Here is a 21,136-nt window from a genome sequence, read left to right as displayed (position 1 = left end):
CCCAACCACCGACGCCATCTCAATTATTTTAACTGAGTTTTTTTTCTCTTCCGTGTGACATTTACGAGGTTTTTCGCAACATTCGAAACGGTAATTTAAAACGATACTTTTTATATCACAATTTATTTTACATTCATTTAGCGCCAGCTTACGCCTACCGGTGCTGGGTAGCGAATGCAATCAAAACAAAATTTTACTTTCCCCATTACCCTTTACTGTGCGTTGTGCTGTGCGATGATGAAGATTGCTTGTTTGGAAATAAATTTAAATTCACATTTTCCGGGATCGGACTGACAACAATATTTTGCACCGACCAACGATCGACAACGGTCAACAGTTGTGGGCAGTTGGTAAACTGGAACAAACAGATTCTTTTACAAGTTTATTTGCATCTGTCTGTCAGTATCATATCGCTTTTGGTATATGAGAAGCGTATTGCGTATGAAAAAATTGTTATTTCCGCAAGCTTATTTTTAGACATTATTCTAATTTAAATCCCGTGTACACGATTGTGCTTACACACTCTGGGAAAATATAGGCAATTTTCAACCATATCAAATTAGTTTTTGATAGTTTATTTCCAACCATGTGACGATAATTTCCTACTTCAATCCACAGTTAATATTTTTATGTTGCAAATTATTATTTATTTACCGCAAATCGATAAACTTTTATTATTAATTTAAATTTGCTTCCCATGTATCTTAAAAACCAGGTATTTAGTTTTATTTTTTACAGTATTAAAAGCCACTAGTTATTATGAGTGTTGAGAAGAAAGCTGCAATGATCTTTTTTTTGTACTTTTGTTCCAAGGACTACCTCGCACTATTTTTTGTTATGGAGTTTTTTAATCAATAATGTATTTTCATCCTCCCAAAAGGTATCATTAAAAATAAAGTATCCGAATGGCTTCGAATTGAAATAAATTCTCTGCCACCATTTTAATTGCACTTACGTCCTCGTTGTACATGCACGCAAACCCGAAAATAATTTAATGGACCGATTTTCGAATGAAGTGAAAATTCGCTACCAACGCTCTGCGTCACCTATCCGCGACCCCGGTCAACCGATCAACCTTTTTGGAAGATGCAGTTTAACATTATTTTGTTTTAAGCTTAACGTTTGTGACGCTCCCACCACACGATGCTTCAGATTCTCATTTCTATACCCTCGCGTGCACTCCAACATCAAAAGCGACCAATGCTAGGGTCGCAATGACCGAACCGAACCGAACAATGACCGAAGGTGATTGGTGCACCTGTTTTACAACTCTCCGATCGTATTGTGTATTGTCAGAGCACTCCATTTTTATTTTACACAACAAACTGCTTCCATTTTTTTTAATTTATTTCCTCTTACCGAAGGGTTTTTTTGCATGATTTTCCGGTTGCATAAATTTAAATTCAATTTCATTTCCATTTCGAAGCGTCGATCAGGAAATTAAGATAATTGTAGCGTTTTTTACCTCTCTTTTTGTGGTTATTTTAAGTTTCGTTTCTGTTCTGTTCGGTAGTTTCTACATCTACGATTGATCGATTTGTGTAACTTTGAACTGCGGAAACCATGGAACATGACATTGTACGCTTGTATTCGGATGATCGCGTTAAAATCTCCGGATGGTCGGAACGAATCCAACAGTATCCGTACGATTTTCCAAGCAACAGAGCAGGGGTGAGTACTTTAGTTGAGTAAAAGTTCGCTCATGATCACGTTCCGATGCTGTCACTCTCTAGCGAGCCGCTTATAGAACCTTAGGATACACCACAAAGCATTTCATCCCACGAACCAGCACGCAGGCGATGAGTGATACCGTTTGGGGTCAGTTTCAGCAACGGCAGTTGGCACAAAACCGTACCAAGAAACCCCTCAGCACTGTGGTTAAATTGTGCCCATATATCACCACCTACCAGGATGACTATTTCGATCGATTCCCAGCCTTCCGTAAGGTGCGTCACAGTTCGATTGCCACAGCACAGTGCACCTTACATGCAAAATACTACGTGCAAGATGCTGTGTTTTGGCTCTCTTTCTTTGTGGAAAGTAATGTTTTCTCTCTAATTTTCAGTTGATGATGATAAATGCACTGCAGGGTAGCACGAACAAACGCATCCCCAATCCGCTGTCTCTAAATTGAAAGATGATGATTATTTATATGCTTTGCTGGCTACAAAATTCACCATATGCTGTGCAGTTCGATGCGCTTTCAAGAAAGGAAATCACAAAGTAAAACTAATGTGGTAAATGCATGTGCGTAACCCGCATGGACGTTGAGAACATTAAGGTTTTTAAAGTCTTTTAATGGTGTTTTATGATAAATTTCTTTTCTCGGTATATTTCTCCAAGGATAGTAGTATATTTTCATAGCAGTTCTACATTGAAATGGTACTTCATATTTTTCTTATTATGGACAAACAAAGTCCTACAAAGAAATACATTTCCCTCACATAGCCGTTGGGATGGTAGTGCACCTGCTTAGAATATTGTTTGATAACACTATACAAGAATTTCATGTATTTATGTGCACATTATTGTTAACTTACCTACTATACCTACTGCAACCACCAATATAATCACGATTCTGATAGAATTAAGGCCTTGTTCCGTTTCATCGGAACGAAAGAGAGAAAGAGTGAGAGGCGACAAATTGAAATATCGCGGTTGCAGCGAGGCGATAATAAGAGTACCGTTAATCGAACTTAAGCGGGGAGCAGGTCCTGCGCACGATCAGTATGATGTGTATAGCGATACAGATAAGTCGCAAGTGTTGGATCAATAAAGTAACCTCTTGTGCGTTTAAAGAAAATACCGACAGTCTAACTATCAGTAGAGTTCCGCTGAGATATCACATTGGTCCTTCGAACCGGATATACAAGTAGCTGGATTCGGTAATCGCTCATCATGACTCGAACACCTCGAACGCCACACACACCAGCCGCGAAATCGGTCGTGGAACCGGGATCGGTGGATGTGACTGTTGATGCGATGCCAAACATTCACATGCGTGACCTTGCATGTGAGGAGTTAACTCGCATATTTGATAACATTTCGCTGGCGAAGAAAGAGGTAAAGGCGCTGACTGCGGTACAGTGCAAAGTGTATGGAAAAAAGGCGGATAGTGCATTAGAAGAACACAACAAGCATTATACAGAAATTATAAAACTTGTAGGAAGTGACAGTGCAGTGCATGACGCCAAGTATAAGGAAATGATGAAACTGCATGAGACAGTGATGATGGAAATAGAGAGTGCATCTGAAGCCTTTGCGGCAAAATCCATAGCATCTCAAGCAGTAATTCCTGGTCCAAGTGCCTCACCAGTGATTGTACATGCTCCATTGCCTCGGCCAATTCCTTCGTTTAGCGGCATGTATGAGGAGTGGGAGCGATTTAAGACAATCTTCAAGGACATTGTGGACAAAAGTGGTGAAAACCCGCGATTGAAACTCTATCACTTGGAAAAGGCGTTGATCGGTGATGCGGCCAAGGTGATAGATGAAAAAACGATTAATGACGGTAATTACGAACGTGCGTGGCAATTGCTAACTGAACGGTATGAAAATAAGCGTCGTATGGTGGACTTACATATCAGTGGACTTTTTAATTTAAAGAAGTTAACCGAGGAAAGCTATGTAGGTTTGCGTAATTTGGTCGAGTCAGTTGAAAGCCATGTTGAAAACCTAAAGTATTTAGGTGAAGATTTTACCGGTCTTTCGTGTTCAATGGTTATACATTTAATTGCAAATTCTTTGGATATTGAAACAAAGAAAATATGGGAAACTAGCATCCCTAGATACGAGCTTCCGAGTTATGAAAAAACCTTGCGTTTCCTAAAAGAAAGAGTGTCGGTGTTAGAAAGATGCCAGGGAAGTGTCACTGCTGGTCATAAGGGACGATTACTTTCAAAGAAGCCAGGGTCCAACGAACATGCACCAATGAAATTCAATGCGGCTTCAACATTGTTTGATGAAAATGCGTGTAATTTGTGCAAAGGACATCATGAAACAAATAAGTGTTCAGAACTCTTATTACTACATGGAAGAGATAGAGTGCAATTGGTTATGACAAAACGGCTTTGTTTGATTTGTTTAAAACCGGGCCATTGGAGAAACCGTTGTAAATCGCGTGTGAAGTGTAGTATGTGTCAGGGAGCGCACAACACAGTATTGCATTATAACAACAATTCTGAGAACTCGGAACAAGCAAAAGGGGAAGCCGAAAGAGTGAGAGCGAGCCAGCATGCAGATAATGCAGATAAATCGAAAGGTATTGTTCTGTTGCAAACTGTTTTGCTTTATGCGGAATCAGCGAACAAAGAGTTGTTGTTGTGTCGCGCGTTGCTGGACAGTGGGTCGCAGATTAGTTGTGTAACCGAAGCACTTGCAGTGAAATTAGGACTAAAATTGGAAAGGGTGAACGTGCCAATAAAAGGTATTGGAAACATTGACTCGCCTGTAAGGCAGAAGTGTTCGTTTACGGTGAAATCCCGATGTACCAATTTTAGTATTGGCATTACTTGTTTTGTATATCGTGAAATAACGGGTAAGATGCCGTCTGTGCAATTCGATACACGCGAGTGGAATTTGCCGAATCCATCATTGTTAGCTGATCCAAACTTCAACAAGCCTGGCAGTATAGATATTTTGTTGGGCATGGATTGTCTCCCGGAATTAGTGTTGTCAGGGTCCATAAAGCAAGCAAATACAATGCCGATGATTAGTGAAACCCGTTTTGGATGGGTGATAGGAGGACGTGTTGCAGAAATACAAAGGGAAGAAGAAACTTATACCCATGTGACAGTAAGCGATCGCTTAGAAACGACAATGCAACGGTTTTGGGAAATAGAAGAGGTGACAAACGAGCGTTGTGTGAAAACTGAGGACGAAGTTTGTGAAGAACATTTTCTCGAAACACATTATCGTGACGACACTGGTAGATACGTTGTGAAATTGCCTTTGAAGGAATCGGTAACCCAGTTGAGTTCTTCGCGAAATGTAGCATTGCGTAGGTTTTATTCGTTGGAAACCAAGTTGTCGAAAAATCCACAGTTGCGGTCGCAATACCAGGCTTTTATGCGTGAATACGAAGATTTGGGTCATTGTAGAGTGATCGACGAAAGTAAGGACGTTACCCCAACAAGAAAATGGTATCTTCCGCATCATGCTGTTCTTAACCCGGATAAAAGCACCACAAAATGCCGTGTGGTTTTTGATGCTTCAGCGAAGGTTAACGGAAGGTCATTGAATGACGTTATGATGACTGGACCCAAGGTACAACACGACTTACTCTCGATCAAGCTTCGATTTAGAATGCCTCGCTATGTGGTAAGTGCCGATATTGCTAAAATGTTTCGACAGATTAAGGTGGATCCCTGTGACAGTTCGCTACAACGAATATTCTGGAGATCGTCATCACATGAACCGTTGCGTGTGCTGGAGCTTACAACGGTTACGTACGGAACTGCAGCGGCACCTTTTTTGGCGACACGAACGCTGTTACAACTTGCTCGTGATGAGAGAGAACGTTTTCCTTTAGCAAGTCAAATCATCGAGGAAAATTTCTATGTTGACGATGGTTTGTTTGGGGCAGACGACGTTAATACGGTGCATAAGGCACAATCTCAAATCATCGAAGTGTTCAAAACGGCAGCAATTCACCGAGAAAATCTGCACATAGGCCCATCCGGGGTGATTTCAATTCTGCGTCAGCAATTCTGGATAGTGAATGCTCGATCTACGGTTCGAAAGGTGCTGCATGAATGCATTCTTTGTTTTAGAAGTAGACCAAGCACCATGGATCAACAAATGGGCGATCTACCAAGCTGTCGAGTAACAGCTGCTCCTACGTTTCAACGAGTTGGTCTGGATTTCGCTGGGCCAATCATGTTAAAATCAGGCATTCGTCGTGTCATTGCTGTAAAGGGATACATATGCGTATTTGTGTGCACGGTCACAAAGGCTATTCATTTGGAAGCTGTAGAAGACTTATCAACTGGTGCGTTTCTTTCAGCCTTTAGACGATTTGTGTCCAGAAGAGGAATTCCCGAAGAAGTTTACAGTGACAATGCCACCAATTTTGTTGGAGCGAAAAATGAACTTCGTGAGTTGTGCGAATTGTTTAGGAATGAAGCAACAAGACAAGACATTTTCCAGTTCTGCCAAGAAAGAGAGATTGTGTGGAGAATGATCCCGCCTGGTGCTCCTCATTTTGGAGGGATTTGGGAGGCAGGCGTCAAGAGTGTTAAAAGTGTATTGAAAAAGGTTTATAAGTCGGCATCTTTAACGATCACCGATTTCTACACTCTTCTGTGTCAAATTGAGGCCATCCTAAACTCTAGACCGTTATACGCCCTTTCAAACGATCCACATGATCTGGACTGCCTTACTCCTGCACATTTTACTATCGATCGTCCATTGATTGGAGTTGCGGAACCATCATATCTGGATCTTCCAGATAATCGACTGAACAAGTGGCAGAGGCTTCAGCAACTTCGACAGCAGTTCTGGAGGCGATGGCAGAAGGAGTATTTAAGTGAACTGCAGACTAGACACAAGTGGACAAAACAGAGGGACAATGTAAAGGAAGGAGCACTAGTGCTGATGAAGGAAGACAACATGCCGCCACAGTTTTGGAAATTAGGACGAATTTCCAAGGTGTATCCAGGAGAAGATGGGTTGATACGAGTTGTGGACGTGCGTACGAAACACGGTTTATTCAAACGTCCTATACATAAGTTGGCGCTTCTTCCCATGCCGAATCTGTAATATCCCCTGGTAGGGGGGGGAGGATGTTCCGTTTCATCGGAACGAAAGAGAGAAAGAGTGAGAGGCGACAAATTGAAATATCGCGGTTGCAGCGAGGCGATAATAAGAGTACCGTTAATCGAACTTAAGCGGGGAGCAGGTCCTGCGCACGATCAGTATGATGTGTATAGCGATACAGATAAGTCGCAAGTGTTGGATCAATAAAGTAACCTCTTGTGCGTTTAAAGAAAATACCGACAGTCTAACTATCAGTAGAGTTCCGCTGAGATATCACAGGCCTCTTAACGGTATTTTTTGGATGTCGATATGTGCCTTTGTAGATCTGATATTCTTTACACTTTCTGTTTCTTGTTCTAGAGGAAGCTGATTATATTATGATTATTATATTAACTTTCTTGTTTGTGTATTGTATATTTGTAGTGGTTGTGCTTAGATTTCTTGTTTCTTGTTTGTTTGTAACTTGTTTCGAGTCATTTTTCAACATTTTTTAGAATTTTGACTTAGAGCCTGTTCGAGACATGTTTCAGCAGTTCGATATCCGTGCAGTAAACGATGGGACCATAACTGTACCCATCAATGTACAGCAATAGCTGTTACCATTATGTCCAATGTCAATTAGTACGAACCTTTTTAAAATTCTTAAAATTATTCCCCAACTGATCCGCTTATTGCAGTTTATTGCTTTAGAATGTGTTTAACCTTTTTTGGTTCGTTTAACAATAGAGAGCGTATGCTGTACGACTTTAATGTTATAGTTGATGACGGTCAATCTCAATCAATCAATCTCACAACAAAAATCCCTCCTGCGTGCGTGTGGGTGCCGAAGCTTCCGAGAACACTAAGCAAAACGCAATAAATGATACGCAAGTAACTAAGGTCCACCCATTACCGATGATATGCTTTCTCTCTCTCGAGGGACTTTTTAATCCCCCTCAGTCCCCGGTGTTTGGTGTACTGCGAAAGCATTAGTTTCACCAAGTGGTCTGCATTTTCCTGCAGGAAACGGGTAAAGGACGGGTGGATTTTTCAATTGTCTACTCCTCACCACAGCTCGAATGATGCGCACCTCAACCATTTTTCATTCGCCATTCAAAGAAACCGCGTGTAAAAGTTTAGCCGTATCCATTTCATATTTTTCGTTCAATTTATCTCCGGCTGAAGGTTGCTTTGTTCACACCGCACGCATTCCACTCCATAACACAGCTGCATCATGCTACGCTAGCCAATCGGATTCAAATGCCAGATCGACAATCTCCTCGGTGCAGCTTCTTTGGCATGTCGACGATAAACTTTCCACACGATCCAATGGGTGATGCTAAAGCTGGTTGATAGCACACACCAAATAAAAAAATCACCAACCATTCCATTCCATTGCGTGAAACCGTATTTCTTATTGGCCGCTTTTGACTCAAGGATGTGCCATTCCGGTAGGTTTCGCATACATCGCCGAAGTGTGTATATTTTCCACCGGCCACAAAACATCCCCAACCTTGCTGACGACCGCTCCGATAACTGTTTGTTTTGCTAGCGTCTTTTGGGACACCAGCGATCCCTCGGTCCATTGGCATTACGGTTACGGAAAGCAAACTATTGAAAAATCTCTCTGTTTTTTTTTGTTGTTGCATACAATCGAGGATAAAGTGGATGCCATTTTTCATATTTCACGACTAGCGTTTCGTTCATTTACAACCATTGGAAAAGTGTGCTTTCTCTTGGGGAGAAAGGCTATAAAAAAAAACAAACCAAGAAAAAATTTCCCACCGTAGAAAAGGACACGAGCCTCAGCAGTATGTCCTCACAAGAAGCCAAACTACGAACAACGAGGACCAAAAAACGAGATAAAAACAAAATCTGCCGTAAGCTGTGTGTGGAAAACCAGAATCTTACATCCCGAAGCATCCCGAAAACGCGTGATGGCAAATTGGTCCCGCGAGCTTTCCCGAGCGAGCGGGTCCGGGAACGGGTTTGGCAACTTTTTGTGCTGTGTCGATGACGACTTTGTTTATCACCTCGGTGGTGCTGTTTTCTCAGCTATTTCACCACAGCAAAAGTTTGTCCACAACCGCAACCGGTCGACACGCATTCGACGAGCATGGTACGATAGAAGCATGAACTATTCGGTCGGTGAATCGGTAAGTGCTTGGTTAGGACCGATGGCGGTAGTTATTTTGCATATTTATTTGTAATCAAGGTTCAAATTTTGACCATTTACAGATTCCCACTGACATGACAAAATGGCGATTTTAATCAAAATACAATTGAATTACATTTAATTCTTAAAAATTTAAGTAATCATTAACTTTATTAAGGTTCATACACACCATCAAACAATAATTATTTTGTTTAGTTTCTTATTGAGTAAGTAAACAACTTAAGAGTTAGCTTTTCAATTGATTCTACCGTTTAAAAGCGATCCTAGCGATCTTGATCGGCATTGTACGATCACGACCAGATCTTGTTAAAAAGGATAAAAACTGTCAGCTTACCAAACACATTAAAATCTATCAAAATGAACTAGTTAAGTATAAATCAGAATTCATTGAGAGCATTACGTCAAGCAAAGGAAGAAATTTCAGGCCAAGAGTTTTTAAGCTTATAGCGCCTCAAAAAAAGAGATCTTCAAATGGAGACGCCTGGTGTTTTTTTTTTTAATAAATGTATATCCGTCCGTCCATATATCCGACAATTAGTGCCTTTAGTAGCAGACCTATCAAGGTACCAAGGACCAAGGTACGTGTAAATAAAATCAAGAAAAACTAAAATTTGGCCAATCCTTCGGAGAAAATATCTTATTTCCGTACAATTTGTCTTCTAGTACTTGTTAAATTAAACGTCAGCTTCTTCATATCAGTAGGACAACTTAACCGGTCACTTTCAACCCAACCCTCGTATCAATTTGTCCAGTTAGCCGTGCAGAATATGTCTCTGATTGTCATGCACATTCACGTGCTGATGCAGTAGCGGCAGCAGTAAGACAACTTATGGACCATGAACAAAAAAACAACACAGAGCCATGCCAGTAAAGGAAAGTACTGTCATCTTCTTTTGGAAGAATTAGTAGCTATGCGGACACAGAAAAGTAACAAAACCTCTGCTTCAAATCTCAAATGATACGGCAACAAGAGAACCAAAGAAACAAACAGAAATGGGTGAAAGGAGAAAGAGAGAAAAAAAACTGCGAAACCAAACTTTCAATCCACTGATAATCCTTCACGGTTCCCCTTCCATACTATTTTATTTATTTTTTTTGGCTTTGGGGTTTTGTTCTGCTTCGTGTGCTACCGAAAACCGAGCCACCAGCCAGCCTTCAGTTCTCCAAAGCTGCTTTCTATCTTTCAAATTATCTTAATTGCAACAGTATGGAAAATTGAATTATGTTTACGAGCAAAGAAAAGAAAAGTTACGCTCCGTTTCACTGGACGGATTTCTCATCCCTTTTCGGTTTCGGACAGACCGCGCGGTCCAGGCGCGGGTTGAGGTGTCGGCTTCGTTATGGTGCTGATGCTATTTCTTCACTTTTACCAGTAGGGACGTGAAAAACATTTCCTTCTGTTGCAGTTTTCCTTCATTTTCCCTGCACGAGCGATGATGGAAAGGGTTTCTGTTTAACAAGCTGTAGTTTGTTATTTCCGACAGACAGACGGGAGGTGAGACCCGGGAAAGACCCCAGACCAAACGAATCGTACACCGGATGCGGGGCGAAAATCCACGGGAAAACACGGACGAGCCAGAAAGTTTGCTTACTTCGGAGCCGGCATCCGGTAGGCAGATTTTTCGTAAACAATTTGTGTTTCCGGTGGTGCTTGGTCGAGCGGTAACGGCTTACGGCTTTGGCGGACGGTGGACGTTGTGCCCAACAACCTGCGCCTTTTCCCAGGAGACCCGGCCGGAGCGGGGTTTGATTGCCTCCGAATTGTTCGGTGATCGAAGTTAGGACAACTCACTTACCGGCATGGCACATAGCACAGTGTATACACTCTCTTCCGCCCGACTGCACTAATGATGTGAAGCATCTGCCCGGTGGAATTCCATCTATCATACGTTTGATTGAGAGGAACTCTTACTGGCAGCCTGTAATTAGTTCTCCACCGGCTACTGATTAACTTAATCAGTTGGTGAAACTGTTTATTGTGTGAGTGCCACCATTGCAATGGGTACGCGTACGCGTACACTCCATTTTGGCACAAAAGGCCACCCTACCAATTTTGAAGATGCCGACGCAACGAAGCGTGTCGTGAAACAATTTAGTCCTTGATAGAGCACGCGTAGGACATGGCGCCGAAATGGAAATTTTTGCCCAAATGTTCCGAATGTCTGTCATACTGTAGGCAATTTTTTTAATTAAACCTATAACATTAGCCTACATTTAAAACATTAAACCACCATTAACGTGCCCCGAGCTGGTTAGTAGTAGTTGAGCTAGTGACATTGGGGAGGGAGCGAAAAAGAATATGCCCCGTACTGGAACAAAGCATCACACTAAACTTGAAGGTAATGATTGCCCTTCGCTACATGCGTCACGGCTGATAAATTCCAATTTAAAACGTAACCATAACCATTGTCCACTGTGGGTTGTGTCTAGCAATGAGCAACTTCCGGGGTCGCTTGATGTTGTACAGTTCGGCACGGGAGAAGGAGCGGGAATGTAATACAATTATTGGAGCAACAACAAAGAGCTAATTTAAAGACACGTCATAAGTTACGCTTTAATAGTTTGATTTGATCAGTTAAATATTTAAATTATTTAAGCATCGAAATATCTCCTGAAAATACATTCAGACTTGATACTTATCTATTTAAGCTTAATGTAGAGTTTGACATGACTATCTCAGGCATTTTTTAATGTTCTTACTATTCTTTCTTTTCTTTCTGTATCCCCCTCCAGACATTGACCTATATGACTATATGATCGTTAGACTCCCAATAAGCCAGCTAACCTTCTCTATGTTATCGCGTATCTAAGTACAAGAATTTTCTTTTACATAATCCGATCTGGAACTTGGTTTGGTGGACACAGGCGTTCAAACTGTTGAATTTTAGGAGGTTAATGCAAAGAAAAATCTTCAAAAGACATCCTTACATTACTCAATCACTCGATCAATCACACGATACATACATATGATCGTCACATCTATGTCACACTAATACACCTGTTACACCTGATCTTTATGCAAAAGGCGTACAAAATCTACAACCTTTGTTGCTTTTTTTATGATTGGTGCAATTTGTCTACGTCTCGTTCCCTACGGTATTGATGATGCTAATAAAATCGTTTCGTAACTTGACTCTCTCTTCTGCTTTATCGGCACAACAACCTCAAGGAGGACTAGGCCTGCCAATTCTGGCTTTCTGTGACTTAATTTAACCGTAACTGAATAGTCGGTCCTGCGTACGAGGGATTGGTCCGGATGGGATTTTAGTCCGGTCCGTTCGTGTGAAGACCGGCGCCGCTACCATCATGCGGGCCGGTGGCATTTCGGCCCCAGGTGAGAACTGCTCAGGAATTGGCAAATGTCATCTTGATGGAGAAATAAAAAAAATTACTCCTCAAGAATTCATAACCGTAAAAAGTCAGTTTCTTACTCTCTATTTTATTGAAATTCTTCTAATTGTGAACTTTGGTGCTGATTGAGAAAAAATCGCATGCCCAAGGTTCCGTTCTACTGTGGTTTACGTGAATATATCTCTTTATGATTGTCGGATCTGTGGAATATAATAGCTGCAGTAGCTCATGTAGATTAGACTACTCAAAATTGTATTCACCGTGAAGATCATGGCATGTCCAAACGCAATACTGTCCGATAGGACAACGTTCAATTTAATCATTGTGTTAGTTCTTCATCCTGTCCTGAAGATTAGCCGTTGTACCTTTGGCATTGTGACAAAGCGTCCATGCATTGCAATTGCCTCATACATAATGTTATCTTGTCAACTGTTTAATATCTCTAAAACGAGTAGCGTTTGGAGTAGTGAACTACTACTAGCACCAAATATAACTTTCACTTCACATATTGCCGCCTAATACCATGATGTTCCCTCGCGTTTCTCTCTATTCTTCACGATCCAAAACAACAAAAATCGCAACAAAATTATAAACAACACTTTCCCAAGTTTATATCCAAAGTATACTCTAAATCTTAAAACGTTCAGCCAAAGGAAGCAAAACACGACTAACTAGTCGACAAACAGCGTTTGATAGTTTGTTTTACGAACAAAACAAAACTTGTGACTTGTTCAAGTTTGTTGGCTCGGCATACAAATCCGAATCGGTTGTTTCAGTTGCTTTACGTATTTTCACCCGCTTGTGCATTTCGCTTGACGGAAAACAGGATTGTAGATCTGTGTTTCTTTTTTGGTTTTTGTGTTGTTTTCCCTGCCCCAAGTTACCCGAAAGCCAAACCGAAAACAATTAACCGTAAACAAAAAAGTGTAATTAAACTTACGAAGACAAAGTTCGGCTTGGCTGTCGGAAATGAAGTGAAAAATGAAAGTCCTGTGCGCTCCTGTGCACGAGCGCACACCCCAAAAATGGACAAATCGAGCCAAAAACCACTTACACAAACCGTTGCATCCCGACCGGTGCTTGCAGTTTCGGGATGGTTTCGGAGAAGGCTGGAGGACATAACGGGGAATGATTTTTCCCTCCAGAAAGTACATAATTTTCTCCCTCGAGTACGGAATCACCGTCTCCCGCAATTAACTGTTCGTGCTTCTGGACGACTGTTCAACTGTAAGGATGGTCCGAACAGTACAAAAAATAATTGTGGACCTAGATAGCTCAAGGCTTTCATAACACCCCATCCTACCCATTTCCGCGTTCATTTCCCGGCAACCGGTAATAAGACGATGGGCAAAGACAACGAGGTCCTTATCCAAAAACCCTGGAAACATCTAGTCCAGAGCATCAGTTCTCCTACTGCCATCTATCCTACTATTTCTTTGGGAACCCTTGGGAACAAACGAGTCGACTTAAAAAAGAGCTTTTTTGTACCCTTTTTCATCAGCCCGAGCGCCTTCAGCTGCATCGGTACCATTCGTATGCGCACTGTACCGTATGACTGCAAGCAACGATTTGTTTAAGGATTTCCTACGAGGAAAGCGACAAAAAAGCGACGTAAGTCGAGTCCAAATTTAGACACGCCTGTCCAAACGCCTCTTGACGCCACTTTCGGTAGAGGACAGAGGCCGGACTAAAAATTCCATTGGGCAAACTAGCTACCGTTGCCGTGAGACGTGTGACGTGGGGTGGTGGTGTGAAGTTTCCGTGCATAAATTCCTGCCCTAACCGGGGCAGGGTAGGGCAAAGTTATGAGAGTAATTAAGTTAAAATAAATTATACAACCCTTCCTGTAGGCTCATGTTATTTTTTTTTAGAGAAATTCTTGCACCATTTTTTAGCCCTGCTTTTCATTTCTCTCGAGCTGATTTTTGAGATGGTCCAAAAATTGTTCCAAACCCAAGTTAAAACAAACATTGAAGTCCAACATGACGGTTCCAGGGTCGTGTTTCTTTTTCAGTTTAATTACACCTGTTAATGAGACTTACTAAAAAATTATGCCCATTTTGAATACTTTTCAGTGCGCATCCAATTAGCGCGGATGTACTTGAATGTATTCTTTTACAATTGAATTGACTTTTTTTACAACATGCCTTGTTTTATTACTTGATAATTTTTTCGTACGAACGGTAGATTTCAGTATTTCAAATCTATTTTACTTTCATTAACATATAGCATACTTAAAAATGTAGTAGTAAATAGTTAAAATAAAAAAGCGCAAACTTAAGTTAAAAGTAAAGTGTAAAAGATAATAACAAATAAATCAAATAGTAAAAGCAAAAACTAAAAACTTCACATTAGAGCCACAAGATCAGCACCAATTTTCTAATACGGTCTTATGCTCCCAACAAACAAAGGGAGAAGTATCAACGAAGAAAAAAAAGAGTTACCAAACAAAATATTAGAACGTTAGATAGAAACAGTGACACAAAACAAGCTAATCAACACGAAAATTATACTAATTGCAGATTGAATTGGTATTGATATCATTCGATAGATGTTTAATTTACTTACCGTTAATGTTTCTTCCAATAGTTCTTTACTTTCATTTTACAACAGTAAAAAAGAAACTTATGTTATTATTTTTTACTAATTTTTATTTTTCATACAAAGAAAATACACAAATGATGAGATAAAACCGAGACATAAAAAGTGTGTCCGTAAAATACTTACACAACACATACACACATCTTCCAGCGCATTTCAAGACAATGGAAGAACGGTTCTTTAGTTTTGTAAATTTTTTAGTCTTTTCTTTATAATTTTGCGTTTCCATTTTATTCCTTCTCGCAGTACACAGTATTGTGTGTTTGTTTCTTTTTCTTTTGCTTTTTGTATCTTTTTCTTCCCATCCCATTTGCCCAATTTGTTTTGTCCCAATCATCCCAATGTGAACATTCTTCCATCCAAACACAATACCATTAGAAGATGTGTGTTGTTTTGTTGTTTAATTTTAGTTTATACTTTGTTTTCGTGTGTGTTTGTGTGTGTTTGTTTTAAATTTTTGTATTGCGACACGTTAAACTGGCCTGACAATATTTTACGCAGCTTCCACTTACGTCGAACGCCTTGCTAAGGACGAAAGGGAGGAAATTGGAATTCATTGTTATATGTTTTATTTCTTCCATGGGGAATATCGGCCACATCAGCGGAAGGAAGGGACGAAAAGGAACGACGGTAACTAGGGTTTTTTTCGTAACATTGTAATCCTGCCTCTTGACTCTTTCTCACATTCCATACTGCAGCGCAGTTTGGTGCAGTTTCCAAAATTGACCAAACGGGTTTTCCTTTTTGCGTAATGATATTAGTGATAGTTTTTATCTTGTTTTTGCTTTTCCTTGTTTTTGTTTTTCTTTAAATATTGATGATTCGCCGTTTATTACTAAAAACGCACTACATTGATTTGAGACTTTTGCATAGTATCTTTTTTTTTGGTTTTGCTTTGCTTTTGTCGGTTTGCGGAAATGCTTGTTAAAGTATAGTATATTTTGGTTGTTTTTTCTTAAATTTAGCCAAATATATTAGATTTTTTTTGTTAAATGCGTTCAATAGCGCCATTCCATTAGTTGTATATCTCTAGGGGTCAAAACCGTCTACGATTTTATATCGTTTAGCTTTTTGATTCTCTCACCAAGTTTCGCTCACGAATACCGATCCCATCTCGTGCGTCACTGTTCTTCTTTCGCAATGGTAGGTATGTTTTTTTGTTTATTTGCCTGGATAATACCTTTGATTTCTTCTTTTATAGTAAATGAAAATAATTTTATTCTCAGCGTAAGATGTTTTCGTTTTTCTTTGTCTTTTGCAAGTTTTTACCATTTTTACCGTATTTACTCATTCAAGCTCGTTAACCACCTTCTTAAACATTTGTTTTATTTGGTTTGTTTGCTTTGCTTTGTTCACGAGGCGCTGTTATTGGGCAATATTTTTGTTTGTGTTTTTACTTTCTTTTTGTTTGTTTTTGGTTGAATGTTTGGTAAAGCAATTGTGGCCAGTCTATTGTATGTGGTTTTCTTTTTTTTCTTAATTCTTTTGTTTCTTTGTTTGGCGTCGTATGACGATGTAGTTGTCGGGCAATATTGTTTGGTTCTAAACTGTTGTGTTACACACACGGAAAATTTAACACATTTTCGCCTGAATTTTTTTACGAACTAAACCATTTGTGTGTTGTTGAAACATTTGTGTAACAAAAGGAAGAGTGAGAAATAGCAAATGCTAAAAACACAACAACAAGTGACATGCACTTTTATCGTACACTAAAAGTAAGACCGATTCTCGTCCTGCATTCTATAAACTCCTTTTTACTCTTTTTATCTGTGTATAAATATAAGATGTGATTTGTTTGTTAAATTCTTTCTGTTCTCTATTTGTTGCTGTTTGGTTTCCATTAGCTGATCTGGTTTTTTGGGTGTATTCATTTTTTGGTAAATTGTTTATTGTTTTGCTTTGCTATTTTACCCTTTTTCGGCTTTAATTGCTCGGCCACTTTCCCGCGCTTTGCTTCCGTTTTACTTCCGTTTGCTTCTTTGTTTATTTGATTATTAAAAAATTAATTTAAGTTTTCACGTTTACTTTATTACTTTGTATAATCGAAGGCAATATCAAGGTATTAATCATCTCATTTTTTACCATCTAACATACCCATCACGCAGTCACTTCCAACTTAGTTTTATATCTGCTTTCCTTCTCCGTTTGCTCTCGAGTAGTAGTATATGTTTTGATGCATCGAACTGTGCAGTGTGTCGGTCATTTTTATACAAAATTTAATTACGACGATAATCAAATCGAATACGATTATTGACGATTACCAGTTGGGTAAAGAAAACGGTACGTTTAAAATTACATTATACCTGTCAACCAGGGTGAAACAAGAATTTCCACGAACCATTCAAAGGTCTACATTTGACTCTCCGCTTGGCAGTTCCATATGTTCAACAAACTGACCTTGATTAAATGAATTGGTAATGCAATTTTAACCCAACACCAACCGAACAGTGAAGGGGGGTCCCGCACCATGTCAACTTGTCCATAGGTAAATACAATTGAATTAACTTGATGTTGCAAGACCGGAGTGGTAATCATCAATGATCGTATCACTTCAACTTGGTTTCGCCTTGCCAACCTGCACTGTAGAAACTTATTGGCAACATCCTTCATGTGTCCGACCTTGTGGGACCATTGTGAAATCCATTTGCTGCCACTTTATCGTATCAGCTTCGAGTTAACTTGCTTTAAAAGGAAACTAATTGCATCACTTTCTTCTCAGTTTTGTATTACATATCGGCCATACCGCGCCTTTCATTTTCTTCACGCGCGGGTATAGTATAAGCTCTCTTTCATTTATTTTACCTCCAGTAATCCGTTATGTTCACTTAATTTTAGCATACGACTTTCTCTTTTCTTTTCTTTTTTTCCGTAATTGTCTAGCCAGAGCTGCCAAACACGGTACAAAGCTTTTCGAGCTAATTCCTTTCAATGTTTGTTTGTTTCTCTTTCTTGTTTATCGTTTGTCGTTCCTTCTTTCCTCCATCGTCACACGTTAGGTGATGATTACTGTTTTACGCCTTCTTTATATATTTTAATTTTGAATTTTGATTTCATGGTTATGAATCCTTCATAATGGACTTTTTTCAATTTTCTCTCTTGTTTCATCGCTTAATTTTAACGTTTTCTTTTTATGTAGTGACGAGAGTGAGGTTATGCAAATATTTTATCATGATTTAAATTTAGAAAGTGTTCTTTTCTCCAAAATATGTGTTAGAAATTCTTTTATCTTTATACATACCAAAAACAGATCTCAAACGTTTTTTTTCTCTTTTTTTCGTTATTTTTACTTAAGTGTTCTATCGTGAGGATAATTAAATGTCCAAAATGTAAATGTAATTGTGTAGAGTGTAATTTACTTACACGTTTTTTACTGTTGTTTATGCTGATAAATTAGTTTTATTTGTTTTTGTTTTTACCAAAACGTTATGCCAAAATTTTGTTCATTTTCTACCAAACTGAACCTCCATTCAATCAACACCGCAGACAAAATGGAGGAAAGCAAATATTCAAATCTCGTTTTTTATCGCTCGTTTTATCTTTTCGCTCTCCACCTCTCAAATTGCGTTTGCTTAAAGTAATTAACTTGCATTTAATGCAAATAACTTGGTGGTAACTGCATGTACGCATTCTGTAGCAATTTAATAAATGAATAGAGTAAAAAAAAGAAGTGGACGTATCCAGTAAACATGTATGCACTCCATGACAGGATACATTATTTAATCAGGATGCGTATTAAATTATCAAAAACGCATTAAGATTAATGTTATTTCCAGGTGTTATCTCCATCAATGAAATGATGTTTGGATGACGCGCGTGGTGTGGTTAAAAAAATCCGACCCATAATTATTACAATAAAACAAAAATTATTCAACCCCTTCGCCCTTCATCGCAAATGGCCTGTACTTCGAGCCTGGAGCATCTCCTCGTCTACCCGTTGGTGCCACTACACTGCCGCCAGTGTGTGCCGTACTGGAGGTGCATTTACAGTAACTTTCTATCTCACTGTCTCGTGCCACGATACATCGGTTAATGAGAAAGCTGCATGTTGGCGACAACAGCAATGGGACCGGTGGTGATGGGTTCGAAATAATTATTCAGCAATAAAATTGAGCAATGAGATAATTACGGTAACGGTGCGGGTTATAATGTGCCCACTGCGTGTGGTGGTTATGGGAATAAAATATCGGTGATTGTGTCCCTATGCAATTGCAATCGTTAAAATCCTTTCCACGTGACGATGAAGAATTGAAACTGAAGTAGTTTCATGTGCAACATGATCAGAAAGAATTAACCCGTATGTAATGTTAGTAAACAATTATGTGTTAGTAAATAAGAATTCATACACTTACACCATTCCTTAATATTGTTTTCACTTTTCATGTCGTATGTCAAGAAAATGCTCAACACTGCAATCTCATTGTTCTTTTTCAACGAGATCCAAACAAAGTTTCATAAATATTAGCATGAACGCATGGTTTTTTGTTCTATTACTGGTTCTATTACTCAACAAAAAAAAAACTTTATAATAAGGCAAAACCAGTTCAAAAAATCTCATCAATCCTCAAACAGTCAAAGCCATTAGGGCCGCTGTTTGACGAACATTATGCTTTGTTCCTGCCGTGCGGACCAAGCTACAAACGGGATGAAAATTATACATTACAACGAAACTGAACAAGACACACACACACAAAACAACCGAAATACACCATTCTACCTCATTATCCAACAAAAATGAGCAGAGTTAGTTTTTTGTTGTTGCTTACACTCGTTCTAAATTCTTGCTGCTTGCCAATTGTTGACTTTGGGGATCTTAATCACGGTTACAAAAAAATGAGGCCATTTTTTGATAGGAACAAACTAACGAAGAATAAAAAAGCATGGCATAATTCACTCGACTAATCAAATTTCGACTCAATCAAGCAAAGCACAAAGCGAAAATTGTCTCTCATTCTAGGTCCATCATCATGCTGACGCCCTCCCCTAGTACGCACCATTTTCCGCTGTTACTAACCCTCCCTGGGGGGAAGGTGTCCCGAGAACCTTTTAACTTTCCCTGACACGTTTTTGCTCAATTTACGCACATTTTTCTTTTAAAAAAAAGTAACAATAACACTTTTTCATTATGCCTTTTCCATCGAGTGATCAGTACTTAACCGGTAGTACACTCATTTTTATAAATTAAAAATTAAAAATCTTTCTCACTCTCACACGCGTTTTCCTATTTGTAGGAATTTGGTTTAAGTATTTTTTGCGCTTCTTGCAGTTCCTGTCGGTGTTGAGTGAACCGAGAGAACGAAAAAAAAAACAAACCATGGTACACCATCTCAACCCAACCCCCAATGCGACGGTCCGGCGGCAACGGTTTGCCAATCGACCGTATCGATATCCGGGGATTCACACTGTTACGCTTCATTTGACAAACCTTCGCTGATTAACGCCACGACCATGGGAGTGAGCATCCAGAATCAAAACCAAAAAATAGGGACCAAAGCAAGAACAGTAACAAAAAATAAACGAATCGTTCGTTCCATTTGCTCGAGCGAACCTGAACAAACACCCACGACCCGTGCAACACAAAATATGGCCGGGTGAATGGGGAGATATGGAAGCAAAAATATATTAAGCCCACCCCTTTTAGACACAGCCCAGTGGACACCGTGGACCTTTGGTACGCGACCAGCATAGAAGCGTTAATGTTGTGCGACGTCGTTTCAATGGTACCGGATGAAGAACCAATGCACCATCCACCAGTTTAAATATTTGCATGTAATAGGTAGAATTTCTCGATGCGAAAAGAAAACTGCTAAATGAAGGAACGTTTAACGAACAGAAAACCAAACGATATCATTGCTCATCATTTTGTCACCTCAGTTTTAATGCATAATGGAACCCTATGAACACCAGCAGCACCAAACCAAACGCCACCTACAGCCTCTCACAATACATATACACGGACACACCGCTTGTTTGGTTTGATTTGTCGTAAAACAAATCTATTCCGGAAAATTTTGCATTACCTCTTCATATTTTAAGCATAATTTTGTATAATTTTTGATAATTAATTTTTTTATAGAAAAAAGTACACAAACGTGCTAGACAAAAGAAAACACGACTATAATTTCAGTTACACGCGACATAATTTATGCTAAATTTAATATCGAACTTTCATGTGACTTCATTCGTCACAGACTTAACAAACGGGCCACAAACAGGACAAAAAGAAACAAACAAGAGAAGACAGGGCAAGAGCAAAAATCACTACACCGAAGAAAA

At 39.4% G+C, this 21,136-nt stretch overlaps 1 protein-coding gene across 1 annotated transcript; it reads left to right on the top strand.

Annotated features, from left to right (window-relative positions):
* The first annotated feature begins 1,563 nt into the window (after positions 1-1,563).
* On the top strand, positions 1,564-2,134 carry LOC128715210 (uncharacterized). Its single transcript, XM_053810091.1, has 3 exons — positions 1,564-1,671; positions 1,734-1,946; positions 2,066-2,134. Exons 1-3 carry the CDS (start codon positions 1,564-1,566, stop codon positions 2,132-2,134), a joined length of 390 nt encoding a protein of 129 aa, XP_053666066.1.
* The last annotated feature ends 19,002 nt before the right edge of the window (positions 2,135-21,136 follow it).

Source organism: Anopheles marshallii, chromosome 3 (genome assembly GCF_943734725.1).
Source record: "Anopheles marshallii chromosome 3, idAnoMarsDA_429_01, whole genome shotgun sequence".
NCBI lineage: Eukaryota > Metazoa > Arthropoda > Insecta > Diptera > Culicidae > Anopheles > Anopheles marshallii.
Note: the sequence above shows the minus strand (reverse complement) of the source record. Positions and strands in the feature narration are given on the sequence as shown.

What these genes read in the sequence shown, in the direction of transcription:
- LOC128715210 (XM_053810091.1), top strand. Translation starts at nt 1,564, where the DNA reads ATGGAACATGACATTGTACGCTTGTATTCGGATGATCGCGTTAAAATC. An exon ending in TTCCAAGCAACAGAGCAGGG is followed by an intron (nt 1,672 to 1,733) that starts GTGAGTACTTTA and finishes GTCACTCTCTAG; the next exon opens with CGAGCCGCTTATAGAACCTT. An exon ending in GATTCCCAGCCTTCCGTAAG is followed by an intron (nt 1,947 to 2,065) that starts GTGCGTCACAGT and finishes TCTAATTTTCAG; the next exon opens with TTGATGATGATAAATGCACT.